Raw genomic sequence first — 15805 nt, 5'->3', positions numbered from 1 at the left:
GCCTCCCGCAGTTTGGTCAGACTCAGGTTGGTAGCTTCGAGAACACTGTCCAACCATCTCGTCCTCTGTCGTCCCCTTCTCCTTGTGCCCTCCATCTTTCCCAACATCAGGGACTTTTCCATGGAGTCTTTTCTTCTCATGAGGTGGCCAAAGTACTGGAGCCTCAACTTCAGGATCTGTCCTTCCAGTGAGCACTCAGGGCTGATTTATTTAAGGATGGATAAGTTTGATTTTTGCAGTCCATGGGACTCTCAAGAGTCTCCTCCAGCATCATTCAAAAGCATCAATTCTTCGGCAATCAGTCTTCTTTATGGTCCAGCTCTGTCGGTGTTTATACTACATTTTTTTAGATTTGCCTTGAGAAAGTCTTCAAACCTCTTTTGTTGACCACCAGCATTACGCTTTCCATTTTTAAGTTCGGAATAGAGTAGCTGCTTTGGAAGATGATCATCAGGCACCGCACAACATGACCAGTCCAATGAAGTTGATGTTGAAGAATCACTGCTTCAACACTGGTGATCTTTGCTTCTTCCAGTACACTGGCATTAGTTCCTGTCTTCCCAAGTGATATGTAAAAAAATTTGGAGACACCGTTGATGGAATCTTTCGAGGAGCTGGAGATGGTGTTTATAAGTGGTCGTGTTTCACAAGCATACAGGAGGCTGGTAGTACTATAGCTTTGTAAACAAGCACTTTGGTTTCCCTGCAAATTTGCCCGGTCCTCAAATACTCTGCACTTCAGTCGGGAGAAAGCTGCACTTGCAGAGCTCAGGCGATGCTGAATTTAGGCATCAATGTCGGCCCTTGTGGAAAGATCCAGTTAGTGAGAAATGTATCAGTAACAAGAGACCAGCTAGGGAGGCAATTGGATGGCAAGGGAACCTAAAGTGTGCTAAAGGAGAATAAGGAGATTGCAGAGAAACGGAAAGGATTTTTTGCATGTCTTCGCGTAGGGCAGAATCCTGTGCCCAAACTAACTTTCACAGGAAGCGAGTCTGAGGAACTGAGTGGTTGGCACATGGACATAGCTCGAATACGGCAGCCGGAAGCAGTGTCAGGGCAGAAATCCCTTAAATTTTGCCCAAAAAAGCTTCCACTCACCTGAGAATGCTGAAGAACTCACAAGTGAAATTGCTCACCCACTAACAAACTCATACCAAGAACAAACTTAGTTGGTCTCTAAGGTGCTACTGGAAGGAATTTTGTATATATATTTTTTTGTTTTGACTATGGCAGAGCAACACGGCTACCTAAGTGTAACTGGACCCCTGGATGGTTAAGTCCAGTCAAAGGCAACTATGGGGTTGCAGCACTCCCGACGTTTGTCCACAGACAGCTTTCCAGGTCATGTGGCCAGGAGGACTAAACGCTTCTGGCACAACGGGACACCATGACGGAAGCCAGAGCGCACGGAAATGCCGTTTACCTTCCCATTGCAGCAGTACCTATTTATCTACTTGCACTGGTGTGCTTTCAAACTGCTAGGTTGGCAAGAGCTGGGAGAGCAACAGGAGCTCACCCTGTCATGGGGATTGAACTGCCCTTCTGATCGGCAAGCCCAAGAGATCAGTGGTTTAGACCACAGCGCACCCGCATCCCTTTTTATGATGTAGTGCACATGCAAAACAGAAGGTGGGAGGCGGGGGGAATTTTGGCCTCGCAGAGGATGCCACCGAAATCTGAAAGGCCATCATCTACCCTGGACTAGCCTCATGCCGCAAGGCTCCTCTCCTAGAAGAAGAAGAGTTTGGATTTGATATCCCGCTTTATCACTACCTGAAGGAGTCTCAAAGCGGCTAACATTCTCCTTTCCCTTCCTCCCCCACAACAAACACTCTGTGAGGTGAGTGGGGCTGAGAGACTTCAGAGAAGTGTGACTAGCCCAAGGTCACCAGCAGCTGCATGTGGAGGAGCGGAGACGCGAACCCGGTTCACCAGATTACGAGCCTACCACTCTTAACCGCTACACCACACTGGGTAAAGCATCACATTTGGCTACGTCAACAATGTGCCGCAACAAACGCAGGGGAAGGTTCCCAAATGATGCTCAAGGCAGTTGTAAGCGCACATGTGATTCCAGCCTTCGTATTTTCCACCAGACATCTGGAGGTTGCAGCAGAGGAGGAGGAAGCGCAGGCCATCTGCTTGGCCCACTGTGAAAATCTGTCGCCTCCACATTGGCAAAGCAAATCTGTCCCTGGGAGATACTCTGGTGACAGCTCGAGAGGGAAAACATTGCCTCCCCACCCCCAGCCTTCCCATGACACTAGCAGCCCATCTGTTTCTCTTGGCTGAGTGTGACGAGAGCCCGTATAGGAATGCAGAGACACTGGGATTAGTCAATGACAGGATCTCTGCTCAAGAAAAGGGGTGGAATCAGCTGTGTCATAAGCATGAAGGACGTACTGGGGGGCATTTTTGGTCCCTTTGCCTGTTTCCATGGCCACCCACCGCTGCAGTTTTATGCTCAATTTCTTTCCTTTAAAAAAATTTATTGAAGCAAATCAAACAAATGGATACAGTGAAATAATAGAAGTACAAAAAAGCAGTGCAGCATATGAGAAGAGATGTCACATTATGCTGGTAGAGTACAAAGCGATATGATAACCATCTTCAAATGTCTGAAGGGCTGTCACATGGAAGCAAGTTTGTGTTCTCCTGCTCTGGAGGGTAGGACTCGAACCAAGGGCTTCAAGTTACAAAGAAAGGAAATTCTGACTAAACATCAGGAAGGAATTTCTGGTGTAAGAGCTGTTGGAAAGTGGAACAGACTCCCTTGGGAGGTAGAAGAGTTTGGATTTGATATCCCGCTTTTTCACTACCCGAAGGAGTCTCAAAGCGGCTCACATTCTCCTTTCCCTTCCTCCCTGTGAGGTGAGTGGGGCTGAGAGACTTCAGAGAAGTGTGACTAGCCCAAGGTCACCCAGCAGCTGCATGTGGAGGAGCGGGGAAGCGAAGCCGGTTCACCAGATTACGAGCCTACCGCTCTTAACCACTACACCACACTGGACAGTTCTCCTTCCTTAGAGACTTTTAAGCAGAGGTTGGATGTCCACCTGTCAGGGATTCTTTACCTGTGATTCCTGCATTGCAAGGGGTTGGACTAGATGGCCCTCGGGTCCCTTCCAACTCTACAATCCTATGATTCTATAATTTGTTGTTGTTGTTATTCAGTCGTTCATTCGTGTCCGACTCTTCGTGACCCCATGGACCAGAGCACACCAGGCACACCTATTTTTCACTGCCTCCCGCAGTTTGGCCAAACTCATGCTAGTCACTTCGAGAACACTGTCCAACCATCTCGTCCTCTGTCATCCCCTTCTCCTTGTGCCCTCCATCTTTCCCAACATCAGGGTCTTTTCCAGGGAGTCTTCTTGCCTCAGCTTCAGGATCTGCCCTTCCAGTGAGCAATCAGGGCTGATTTCTTTAAGGATGGATAAGTTTGATCTTCTTGCAGTCTATGAGACTCTCAAGAGTCTCCACCAGCACCAGAATTCAAAAGCATCAATTCTTTGGCGATCAGTCTTCTTTATAGTCCAGCTCTCACTTCCATACATTACTACTGGGAAAACCATAGCTTTAACTATACGGACCTTTGTCGGCAAGGTGATGTCTCTGCTTTTAAGATGCTGTCTAGGTTTGTCATTGCTTTCCTCCCAAGAAGCTTCTAATTTCGTGACTGCTGTCACCATCTGCAGTGATCCTGGAGCCCAAGAAAGTCAAATCTCTCACTGCCGTGGGGAGTGAGTCCTGGGTGTCTGTATGTGTTGTATATAAGATAAGATCCTACCAAACAGCACAGAACTACACTTGCCATGAGTTGGGAGATGTGGCTAGATCTGCACTTAGGTGAATTAATTTTTTCCCTAATGATGGGATGGTTCAAATTTATCTTCCTTTGCTGATGCTTGATGGAGTTGTTTATGAGCCCATTCCAGGAAGTACGCTGGGTCTCTCCAGTCTAAAGGTCATCAACTCTATGGCGCAATCCGGGGGAGGGGGGACATTTTAGCTAGATCTCCCTACTCCCTACTCATTGCTTCCCAGTCACCGGTACCCAAATGTTAGAAAGGCAAACAGTTATTCCTGTCTCTGGCAATCTCTCTTATGCAATGGATATTCTCTGCTTTGAGAAATCCGTGTGACATAACCCGACCTTGCCGTCCTGAGTCTTTACTATCGTTTCTGCCATTCGCCGGTCATTATTTGCTCTTCCCAAAATGTGCTTGTTGGTGGGAAAGGCAAGATTAGACAGTTGGCTAATGGAAAAGAAGAGAGAGCAAATTCCTTCCTCGCTATCTCAAATGCGCTTACTCGGAGACTCAGAAGCGTGAGAAAGCCGAGGAAATAAAATGGAATTTATTCCAGCACCTATTTTAATGAGTCTGCCCCCCTTCCATTTTTTCAACTATGCTATGCGGGAGACCCACGTGGTGCCATGTGCTGGACCCCCTAGAGGGTTTGGCCAGAACAGTTGCCAATAGCCTGCAGGTGCATAAACACACCCTGAAACCAGAATTCCGTGTGAGCCATTGAAAAACTGAACTGTGGAGTTGGAAGGGGCCCCCCAAGGACAATCTAGTCCACCCCCCTGTGGACCAAGGTCATAGTTCAGTGGCAGAGTATCCATTTTGCATGCAGAAGGTCCCGGAACATTGCATCTCTGGTCGGGCTGGGAAGGAGCCCTGTCTGAAACCCCGGAGAGCTGCTGAAAGTCAGAGTAGATGATGGTGCCCCAGGTGGGCCAATAGTATGACACAGCTTCCTATGTGCATAAAGGTAAAGGTAAAGGGACCCCTGACCATTAGGTCCAGTCGCGGATGACTCTGGGGTTGCAGCGCTCATCTCGCTTTACTGCCCGAGGGAGCTGGCGTACAGCTTCCAGGTCATGTGGCCAGCATGACTAAGACACTTCTGGCGAACCAGAGCAGCGCACGGAAACGCCGTTTACCTTCCCGCCAGAGTGGTACCTATTTATCTACTTGCACTTTGACGTGCTTTCGAACTGCTAGGTGGGCAGGATCCTATGTGTATATGGTCCAGCATTCCTCCCCCCTATCCGCTAGCAGACATTAGCTGCTCAGCCAGAAATGGGTCCATCAGTGGATCAACTCACCTGTGCTCTCCATCCCTTATGCAGAAATCCCCCCTTGCAATGTCTCCTCCAATGCCTGATTTAAAATGTGCAACTCCAACCAACTAAAAAGGTCAGGCTCCTTAACGTGGGCGTTCATTTCCCATTAATTAACATAGTTCTTTGCATCTCACCTCTTCCCTTGCAAATTTCTTCTCTCACAAGTTTACTGAGTTCCTTGCACCTTCCTTCTCCGCCGCCCTCCCCCTTTCCCGGTGATTAAAATCCCACTTTTCAAAGTTTTCAGCTCCAGGGAAGCCTTTTTGCTGCATAGAGTTCTCTGTTCCTCGTTGACCTGAATTCTGGAGGGTAGGACGCCACTGAGAGCAAACTGCACGCTTTCAGGACGACACATGCTGGATTCAAATGGCACGTGGGCCACTGGGCCAGGCCTTCTTTCCTTCCAGCTGCTCTGCCACCTGGGGCTTGTGCCAGGTATGGCCCAGCCTTTGGCACCACGACCCCAGAGGGACCCAATGTCAGGGACTGGCAGGGCTCTGGTGCAGAGGCAAGTGGGCTGGAGACTGAGCCAGGAGAGGGGGGGGCAGCAATTTATGGAGTCCAGTGCCACCCAGGAGCCAGGGCGGGGGAAGAGGAAGGGGCAGAGCTGTCAAGGACAGATAGGAAGAGGGGCACAGGACCTGTCCGAGGTGGAGGAAGAGACTGATCAGGCAAGGGATGGGAGGGAGGCAAATCCCCATCATCTCCTGCTGGGCCACTACCTTCTGAAAAAGGAGAGCAGCAACGACTTCCATGCAGGAGGAGTCTCGGGTTGTGTGCATGCCGCCCGTCTGAGGAGGGTATGTCTTATCACCTCCGATGTCCCTGAAGAAAGTTGGGGTCTTGCCAAATGCAAGGCGGTTCTTTCGTTTGGAATTCAGAAGCAATACAAAACACAAGTGAGTGAGAAGAAGATTTTATTCCTAAATAGCAAGCAATATATAAGGTAAGGGGGGAGGTAAAAGACCCCTGGATGGTTAAGTCCAGTCAAAGGCGACTATGGGGTTGCGGCGCTCGTCTCGCTTCCAGGCCGAGGGAGCCGGCATTTGCCCACAGACAGCTTTCCGGGTCATGTGGCCAGCAGGACTAAACCGCTTCTAGCGCAACGGAACACCGTGATGGAAACCAGAGCGCACGGAAACGCTGTTTACCTCCCTGCCACAGCAGTACCTATTTATCTACTTGCACCGGTGTGCTTTCAAACTGTTAGGTTGGCAGGAGCTGGGACAGAGCAACGGGGGCTCACTCCGTTGTGGGGATTCAAACCGCCGACCTTCCAATCGGCAAGCCCAAGATGCTCAGTGGTTTAGACCACAGCGCCACCCATGCCCCCAGCAAGCAATATATATATATATATATATATATATATATATATATATATATATATATACACAAACCAGGACATGCACTTCTATCTGCCACTTGGAAGTCCCAAAGAAGTGGCGAAGTGACTCTTCCCCCCCCCCCCGGTAGCCTAGATTGCACAGCCCTGCAACCGAGCAGTCTGTGCATGAGCTTCTAAATCACCCTCTCCAAACCATTTGATTTTATAGAGATAGCCGCCTCCTTTCAGTGTCCCACCCTCCAATAACAGTTTCTAACATTAAAGAAGGTTCCCAATCTCTCAGACTGGTTAAGGCAGCCCTGGGGGGGCACTTCACCTCCTCCCAACTGATTAGGACATCAGAGAAGGTTGCCAGGGAGGGGGAAGGAACAGAGGGAGGAAGGGAAACTGTGTTAGAAATCACTGCCTCCTCGATATACAAGTGGTCTTCCGCTTGGGTTTTCCCATACAGTTTGTAGGGGAGTCAGCCCTCTTTCACAAGCTCCCCCCCCCCCCGTGTTCCCAGGCAATGATTCCGGATCCTGCAAACAAGGTGGGGAAATGTTACGCAAATGATATAGAACAACTTATTTGCTTCTGGAAAAAAAAACACCAGCGACACTCAAACAGAGAGAGCAGATACTCTTGTGCAACTGGAATCAAGGATGCAAGTTAACCAATTAATTAAACCTGCCGGTGTTAAATAGGAACAAATTGCGCAACCCTAGTTTGCTTAATTCTTTCAAAGCACAGCACCGGCCTCTCCGGGGAGTGGGGCCTGGGGTGGTTCAGACTTCCTTCTACGCAAACAGACTTTCCTCTACACGAAGGCTCAGAAGCGGTCATAAAACTATCACTCAAGAATGCAATGTGCAATTGCCATCAGTGCAAAGTGCAATCATTCCAGACTGCAAAAAGTCAGGCCATCGGGGTTTGTTTGTTTTTCCCCTATCCAGTAAGCTGCAAGGAACATGCCAACCTTATAACTGGCGCCCTCCCCGTCCCAGTGCAATCCTGAGGACGGCATTGCATCCTAGGGTGCATTTTCTTCCGTCACAGCTCCCACCCTTAAGTGTCAGACCATAGGAAGAAGAGCCCTGGGGCTGGATCAGGCCCATGTCAATAAGGTGCCCGCCATGGTGAGCATGGTGGGGGGTGGTGCGGCCGATGTCACCCCCCCTCAGGGATGACACATGGTGCAAACCGCACCCTGCTTCCTCCGCCAGTGGCAACAGATGGGCACAGCCAGTAGATCTCTGCTCTTGTAGCAAGCAAATGGCCTTCTCTCTATAACCAGCCCCCATCTGCAATCTGGCTAGTAGCTGCAATTTCCTCTTTGACCAGCTGACATTATGGAGATTAATAATAATAATAATAATAATAATAATAATAATAATAATAATAATAATAATAATTTATTATTTATACCCTGCCCATCTGGCTGGGCCTCCCCAGCCACTCTGGGCGGCTGGACACTGGACTTTTTGGAAGGGCCTTAGCAAAACAGGGAGAGCCAAAGACTCCAAATTACTTCTCAGAGTCTTTTTTTTTCCAAACCCTCCCCTCTGCTCGGCTTTCCAGTTACAGACTGCAAGGCGCCACGAGATCTGGACCACGGCTTTGTCACCTTCTCCACCCGACACAACCTGACCACGTACCAGTCGTCGATCCAGTATTCCTGCCAACATCCGTACTACGAGATGGTCCCCAACGTCACAGGTGAGAGCGGCTGCCGTGCCGGGGGGGAGGGGGGCAGGTCCTGTTTGCATGCTGGGTGGGGAGCAGTGACTGGACAAGGGATAAGCAGCATTCACAGAAGAGCACAAAGAGCTAGTAAGATGGGCCGGGTGAAGAAATGTAGCTGGCCCAGGGGCCTGTGCTCAAGAGTTGCCTTCTAAAAGCATCTAGGAAGCCCTCAAGCAGAGCACGATGGCTATTTGTCTGCAATAAGTTATCCAGTATTTGCAGGTACAGTGCCCCTGTACATGGAGGCTCCACTAGCTGTTGTGGCTCATAGCCATTGGCAAACATAGGGTGGGGATTGAAGAGCATGTTAAGTAGATACGTTCTGTTCTGAGAGGAGCTCTAGGAGGGGGAATCCAGCAGCATTTTGGTGCAGTGGTTCACTTTGAACTGGCTTCTGTGGGCATGTACTGGTCAGCGCCAGGGACATCACCGACACTCAAATCCCCAGTGCAGTTTTCCAATTGTTTTCAAAACGGTTCCTGTTCCACTGAGCAGAAGGCTAATCTCACATTCGATTTGCTTATAAGTATGTGGCTGCCAGGCGGGATTCAGGCCCTGGCTCAGAAGCCACTGTGACCACCATTGAGAATTCTCCTCCTGTCTTCGGTCTTCGTGTGAGGAGAGGCAGGACACGCATTGCATTCTTAGGAAATCACCTTCCTTCCCCTCCAGGGCCTGAAAGACTTAGTTGCATTCCAGCCTCCCCTTCTGACAGCAGCGCTGCAAAGTATTGATTTTGTCTCCGTGCCTCTGTCTAGCAATATCCTGCGGTATGCCTGTTGCCTGGGGCTGCTTCCTTGAGTTCCTAAAACATCTCTTGTGTCACAGAAGATAAGGCTACCGATGGCTAATGGTGGGGAGGGCTGCATGCAAAGCCTTCTTTTTCGAGCAGAGGTTCACCCCAGTTTCCAACCCATCTCTATTCCTCCCCTCCCTCAGCAGTCCTCTTCATCGCTGGCTATAGATTTCGACCACATTTGGAATACTTTGTACAGTTCTGGTCGCCTCACCTCACAATGGAGATAATAGGGTTGGGAAAAGGTTCGGATGGGAGCAACCAAAACGATGAAGGGAATGGGATTTTAGAATCTTAGAATGGCCGAGTTGGAGGGGACCATGAGTGCCATCTAGTCCAACCCCCCTGCAATGCAGGAATATTTATTTGCCCAATCTGATTTAGGACAGATTTTAAAAGGACTTCTTCACACAACACATAGTTAAACTGTGGAAATCCCTCCCACAGAAGGCAGTGATGGCCCCCCCACCTTGAATGGCTTTAAAAGAGCTTTCAAGAAATTCGTGGAGGAGGAAGTAGCAGATCCAACCTCTTACCACCAATGAATATCTGCCGGACTCACCCTGCTAACTGCCCCCTATTAAATACAGTGCCCACACCTTAAAGGTAAAGGGACCCCTGACCATTAGGTCCAGCCGTGTCCGACTCTGGGGTTGCGGCGCTCATCTCACGCTACTGGCCGAGGGAGCCGGCGTACAGCTTCCGAGTCATGTGGCGAATCAGAGCAGTGCACGGAAACGCCGTTTACCTTCCTGCTGGAGCAGTACCTATTTATCTACTTGCACTTTGACGTGCTTTTGAACTGCTAGGTGGGCAGGAGCAGGGACCCGAGCAACGGCAGCTCACCCCGTCGCGGGGATTCGAACCACTGACCTTCTGATCAGCAAGCCCTAGGCTCTGTGGTTTAGACCACAGCGCCTCCCGCGTCCTTTGTTGTTGTTGTTGTTCAGTCATGCAGGTCGTGTCTGACTCTTCGTGACCTCATCGACCAGAGCACGCCAGGCACGCCTATCCTTCACTGCTTCTCGCAGTTTGGCCAAACTCATGTTAGTAGCTTCGAGAACACTGTCCAACCATCTCACCCTCTGTCGTCCCCTTCTCCTTGTGCCCTCCATCTATCCCAACATCAGGGTCTTTTCTAGGGAGTCTTCTCTTCTCATGAGGTGGCCAAAGTACTGGAGCCTCAACTTCAGGATCTGTCCTTCCAGTGAGCACTCAGGGCTGATTCTTTAAGGATGAATAAGTCTCCTCCAGCACCATAACTCTGTATGCCAATTAATACAAAGTTTTACAAATTTACCATGGGAAATTCTAGTGAGGGGAAATGTAATGATTAGATTCTCAGGCAAAAAAAAAAAAAAAGAAATCAAACGAACAGGAGAAGCTTATTAAACAAAAAAGAAGGTAATGAAACAAGAGGGTCAGGAAATGCAGTCTTGAGGTAGAACTTACCAACTTTTACTGTCTCTAGGATGTCTCAGGCTTAAACACAGTGTTGCAGCCACAGCTTCTCTTAACCTCTCTTTACTCAAAACCAGTCCTTATACTCAGTTTCTTTTAACACCATACAGCTTCCTTCACCGATTAATACCTTGGTTCATGAGCGAGGGGCACTTCTCCTCAGTTACCTGCTCTCTTAGCAATCCCACTCCTTTTATTTTTTTAAATAATCTTTATTAGATATTCAAACCATACACATCAAATTTAAAATCATACACACATACAATAAAAAATTGACCGCATATTGCCTTTACATTGATTATCTTGAAATAAATAACATTCCTATGCTTCGTCTCCTTTTCAAAATTATTCCCTTACACCTTGAGTAATCAATTAAAGCATCTCACCAATTCTGTTACTATTCTTTTTTTCAAATACATCTCCATATACCTCCATTCTTCTTTCAATTTCTGCTTTGATATATTCCTAATTGCTCCCGTCATTTTCGCCAAATTCAAAAACTCTATCAATTTAGTCTATCAATCCTTAATTTGGGGTATCTTTTCTCCCTTCCAGTTTTGTGCTATAAGCATCCTTGCAGCTGCAATGGCATATAAAAAGATTATTTCTCCTATCCTCTGGGATATTCATAGGAATTACACTCAACAATAAATGCTCTGGCTTTTTTTCAAATGTTACTTTCAATATCTTTTTCAAATTTTCATATACCTCATTCCAACTCCTGAGGGTTTCCAAACCCAGGGGATCCCCTCACCCCTTGCAACTGGCTTGGGATTCTTCTCTACCTAGAAGAACTCTCCCCTCCTGGCTAGGATGAGACCCAGGGAGCCTGAATTCCCACAGGATCTACCTCACCCAGATCAGACTCAGCCCCCCCCCCCAGAAACCCACCTCTCTGTATCCCATTCCCAGACCCTCAAGCCGGTCTCCCTATCCAAGCTGAGAGGGTTTTTCCTCTTGCTCTGGATAGCCTCCTCGGTGTGGGTGTTTAACTTAACTCAGAACCAGTTCTCCCTCAGTCAAATCCTATCTTGCTGCTTATCTCTCCTCTTAAATCCAGCCCTATCTCTTAACCTGACCAGGTAGGTAGCCGTGTTGGTCCGCCGTAGTCGAAACAAAATAAAAATTAAAAAAAATTCCTTCCAGTAGCACCTTAGAGACCAACTAAGTTTGTTCTTGGTATGAGCTTTCGTGTGCATGCACACTTCTTCAGATACACTGAAACAGAAGTCACCAGACCCTTATATATAGTGAGAGGGTGGGGAGGGAGTTTTACTCAGAAGGGTGGTGGGAATGGGTGGTTGGCCGATAGGTGTGGCAAACCTGTTGACGACTGTTAACGACTGCAATTGGTCTCACAGAAAAAAGCAAGGGGTGAGGTGGCCAAAAATAGCTTTGTCATGTATAATGAGATAAGAATCCAATGTCTCTATTCAGACCAGGTCTCTCCATGGTTTTAAGCTTAGCAATGAGTTGCAATTCAGCAACTTCTCTTTCCAGTCTATTTCTGAAATTCCTTTGCAATAAGACAGCTACTTTGAGATCTTGTATAGAATGTCCTGGGAGACTGAAGTGTTCTCCTACTGGTTTCTCTGTCTTGTGATTCCTGATGTCAGATTTATGTCCATTTATCCAAACCCTACACCAAAGGATAAATGGTTTTCCACAGGCTGGTTTTCCACAGGCAACTATGAGAACAGGGTGCTGGACTAGATGAGCTATTGGCCTGATCCAGCAGACTCTCATTATGTCCTTATAGACTGAAGAAAACCGGTAAGACATTATGACAGCACCACCTAGTGGTATGATTCCTGTCCAGAGCTTGTGTTTTGATCTTCCCCAGGTACCTACACCTGTGATGCCAGAGGGCTGTGGAGAAGCGCAGAGCTGGGAACGCACCTGCCGTCTTGTCAACCAGGTACCTAAATTGCACTGAAATGCAACCTTCATGCAAGCTGGCTTCTTTAAGCTTCTCGCCCTCTTAGAATCCTAGAATCCTAGAGTTGGAAGAGACCACAAGGGCCATCCAGTCCAACCCCCTGCCAAGCAGGAAACACCATCAAAGCATTCCTGACAGATGGCTGTCAAGCCTCCACTTAAAGACCTCCAAAGGTCTTGTTTTAGATGCAAACTTTTCCAACTTTGCAGAGCTCCACGTGTGGCTAAATCAGAATTGGTGGGGGGCAAGAAGTGTCTGCTTTTGTTGCAAATATGGCAAATGATGCTAATTCTCACCGAGTCAGACCATTGGTACATTCAGCCCTGTCTAGTAGCATCACCTCTCCCGGTTTTAGGGGGAAAGCCTTGCCAACCAAGTTCCTTTTAACTGGAGAATTGAACCTGGGACCAGGTTGCATGCGCAAAGCATGTATTCTGCCACTGGTACATGAACTCTGTTTAGACCCATCCATGAGCAACCCTGTCACTGGTTAAGCCAGGAACGCCTGCCCAGATTTCTCAGTTGCTGGTGTTAATGCTAGCTAGTAAAGGTAAAGGGACCCCTGGCCATTAGGTCCAGTCACGGACGATTCTGGGGTTGCGGCGCTCATCTCGCTTTACTGGCCAAGGGAGCCAGCGTACAGCTTCTGGGTCATGTGGCCGGCATGACTAAGCCGCTTCTGGTGAACCAGAGCAGCTCACGGAAACACCGTTTACCTTCCCACCAGAGTGGTACCTATTTATCTACTTGACGTGCTTTCGAACTGCTAGGTGGGCAGTAGCAGGGACTGAGCAATGGGAGCTCATCCCGTCGTGGGGATTCGAACCGCCAACCTTCTGATCGGCAAGCCCTAGGCTCTGTGGTTTAACCCACAGCGCCACCCGCATCCCAATGCTGGCTAGTAGAAGCCAGGATTGCAAGGGCTGAAGCAGGCAGGATTGGTTGGAGAGGGCTTGTTGAGGGAGGGAGAAATCGGAATATTCCATTTGCATTTAAAGGCAAATTACCTAATTTGCTTTTTTCCAAAAAAACGAAGAAGCAAAGCTCGGCCGTCTTTCAAAACACACGCTTCTCCAAATTTCACAACAGAGTTTTCCAGACAAGTTAATGGGTCCAAAAATGCATAATTGGGGGGGTGAAGTGTCCACATCAATGCAAATATGAGTGAAAAAGACATGCAAAAAAATGCATATTTGGGGGGGGGGGAATTGTTTTGCGAAAAGATGCGCATATTGGGCCAAATTGCACACAAACATCAGGAGAGATTCGCACCAAAAAGCTCATGGGGACTTTCCACGAAGAAATTTGCAAATTGATGTGGAAACATGGAGAGCCGAATTTAAGATTGGGAAAACAAGGAACTGAGAAAAAATGAATTTGTCAGGTTCCTCTGTCCCAAGTTCATACCCACCAAGATATGATCTGGGGGACATACATCTTTTTAAAGTGGTTTGTTTTTGTTTTGGTTTGGTTTGGTTTTTTTAGCTTTCAGGGTGTTATAGAAACTGGATTGTACAAGCTTCCATTTTCCTCTTTTTTAAAGACTGGCTGTTTTTTAAACATGCTCTTTTTCTGTGTGCGTCTGCTTCTGGTCCTGATGGAATCCAGGCGGGCTGGCAAGTCCCAGGGAAAGTTTTCCAGAGGTCAGAGCAAGTTGGCCGAGAGCTGAGAAATCGCTGCGCTTCGCTCCCCTCTCCTTGGAGAGCCAGTTTCTTGTCACTAGGAAACCCCTCTTTCTTCTCTAGCAGATCACCGACTTCTGCACGCAGCCAGAATAAACATTCTGGCAGTGCCCTGTTCCTTTGTCGTGGCTTCCGCTGCAATCCTGCACACAATTGGAGCAAGCGGGGTTTTCCTTCTGGGTAAACATGCCTTGTCTTGGGCTGCGCTATTTTTAGCCTGTTTGTTTACCATGTTTTCTCCCACTTAAAAAAGAAAACCAAATACCCAAATCATTCCATTGTTATGGAAAAAATCCAGGTGTGGAACTGCCCAGCCACCTGGCCCTTAGGGATAGGCCCACTGGTTTCTGCGGAGTTAAATAAAAGAAGTCCAGCCACTGGAGCAAGGACAAGACAGGGTTTATTGCGCAATAGGTTACAGTCAAACTGCACACCCAGAACAGTGTTACAAGAACTTTTAAAACTCCTATCATCTCCCAGAATACAGTTTGGAAAACATCATCACTACATCATCACTACCTCACAAAAGGGAAGGGTTATACATGATTTGCATATAGGAAAAACAGGAAAGACAAGATTAGCATATGGGGGAAACAGAGCAATATCAGGGAGATAGCCCTGAGAAGTGTGAATGGGTGTTAAGTATTGGCAAGGATACCTTGAGCACTTATCTGGGAGAGAACAATGGGATTCTGGTTGAGGGATATTAGCCTGAAACACCCAGAGATTACCTCCTGAGGCATTTCCCTGTGTACGTGGTCTCTCGCCTACTGGATCATGGCAGAGATGGGTCCCCTTAAGGGCATCACTCCATACCCCAAATGAGTTTACTCAGGAGGAGACTTTGCTTAGGTGACCCCCCCCCCATAATTTCCGTATCATTCCCCCCTTCGGAGATAGATTTGCATCAGGTTCTGAAGGAAACGCAAATCCTTTCTCCGCACTGAACTACAGTTCAGAGATAGACATATTTCCCACCCCCCTTTCGTCCTGCATGTTATATACACTGAATATTATCATGGCATCCAACCTCCCAGGTGTGGGTGTATGTAACCTGAAAGGGACTTGCATGTCACGCCTCTTAAGGCTCTTTGGAAGTGTATCAGTGTACCTAGCGAGACATAGGATATTACGTAAAAATAACATATGCTACATTTTGTTACTAAATTACTATTCTAGCACTTTGGGAGAATCATTTCCAATAGTGGTTTATGCTTATTTACCAGAAAGGTCCGCCTGTGACTGAAAATGCAGTTTGTTTTGTTTTTTCTCTTTTTTTGTGTGTGTTGTGTTCCCAGGTGTCAAAGCTAGCTGTCCTCTGGTCTCTTGATGCCACAGCAACACCCATCAACATGCATCCCTGGTGTAAGGGCTTGCATTGACTTGACCTAAAGCCTTTTTACCCCATGTGGTTAGGTGTGACACTCCCTGGAGAGAAATGCCGCACCCTGACCAACTGTGGGGCCTCTGTGGCTTTGGTCCTGCTCTCAAAGGGGTGGGCCTGCGCTCTTGCTATTTAAGGGGACAAAAGCCAATGGCACCTTGGATACACTTTGTCCAATTCAAACAAAGTCCAATTAGAATTTACATATGCCCCTGGTTCTCACTTTCCAAACCAAACTGTGAAAAACCATTCTAAAAAGGCAGTGGTCCAAATTAATAATTTAACCTATAGGGAACCATTCCTGCTAAATCAAAGCATAAACACCTTCATGTATCTGGG

The 15805-nt window shown here is 47.8% G+C and overlaps 1 protein-coding gene across 1 annotated transcript in view; it reads left to right on the top strand.

The window, feature by feature from the left end:
* The window catches only part of LOC117047601 (mannan-binding lectin serine protease 1-like), an 88692-nt gene that overhangs the window by 60642 nt on the left and 12245 nt on the right, over nucleotides 1–15805 (top strand). Inside the window, 2 exon segments of the mRNA XM_033150910.1 lie at nucleotides 8040–8177; nucleotides 12305–12379. Coding sequence (XP_033006801.1) covers nucleotides 8040–8177; nucleotides 12305–12379 — 213 coding nt within the window.

This window comes from Lacerta agilis, chromosome 5 (assembly GCF_009819535.1).
Source record: "Lacerta agilis isolate rLacAgi1 chromosome 5, rLacAgi1.pri, whole genome shotgun sequence".
NCBI classification, from domain to species: Eukaryota; Metazoa; Chordata; class Lepidosauria; order Squamata; family Lacertidae; genus Lacerta; species Lacerta agilis.
Note: the sequence above shows the minus strand (reverse complement) of the source record. Positions and strands in the feature narration are given on the sequence as shown.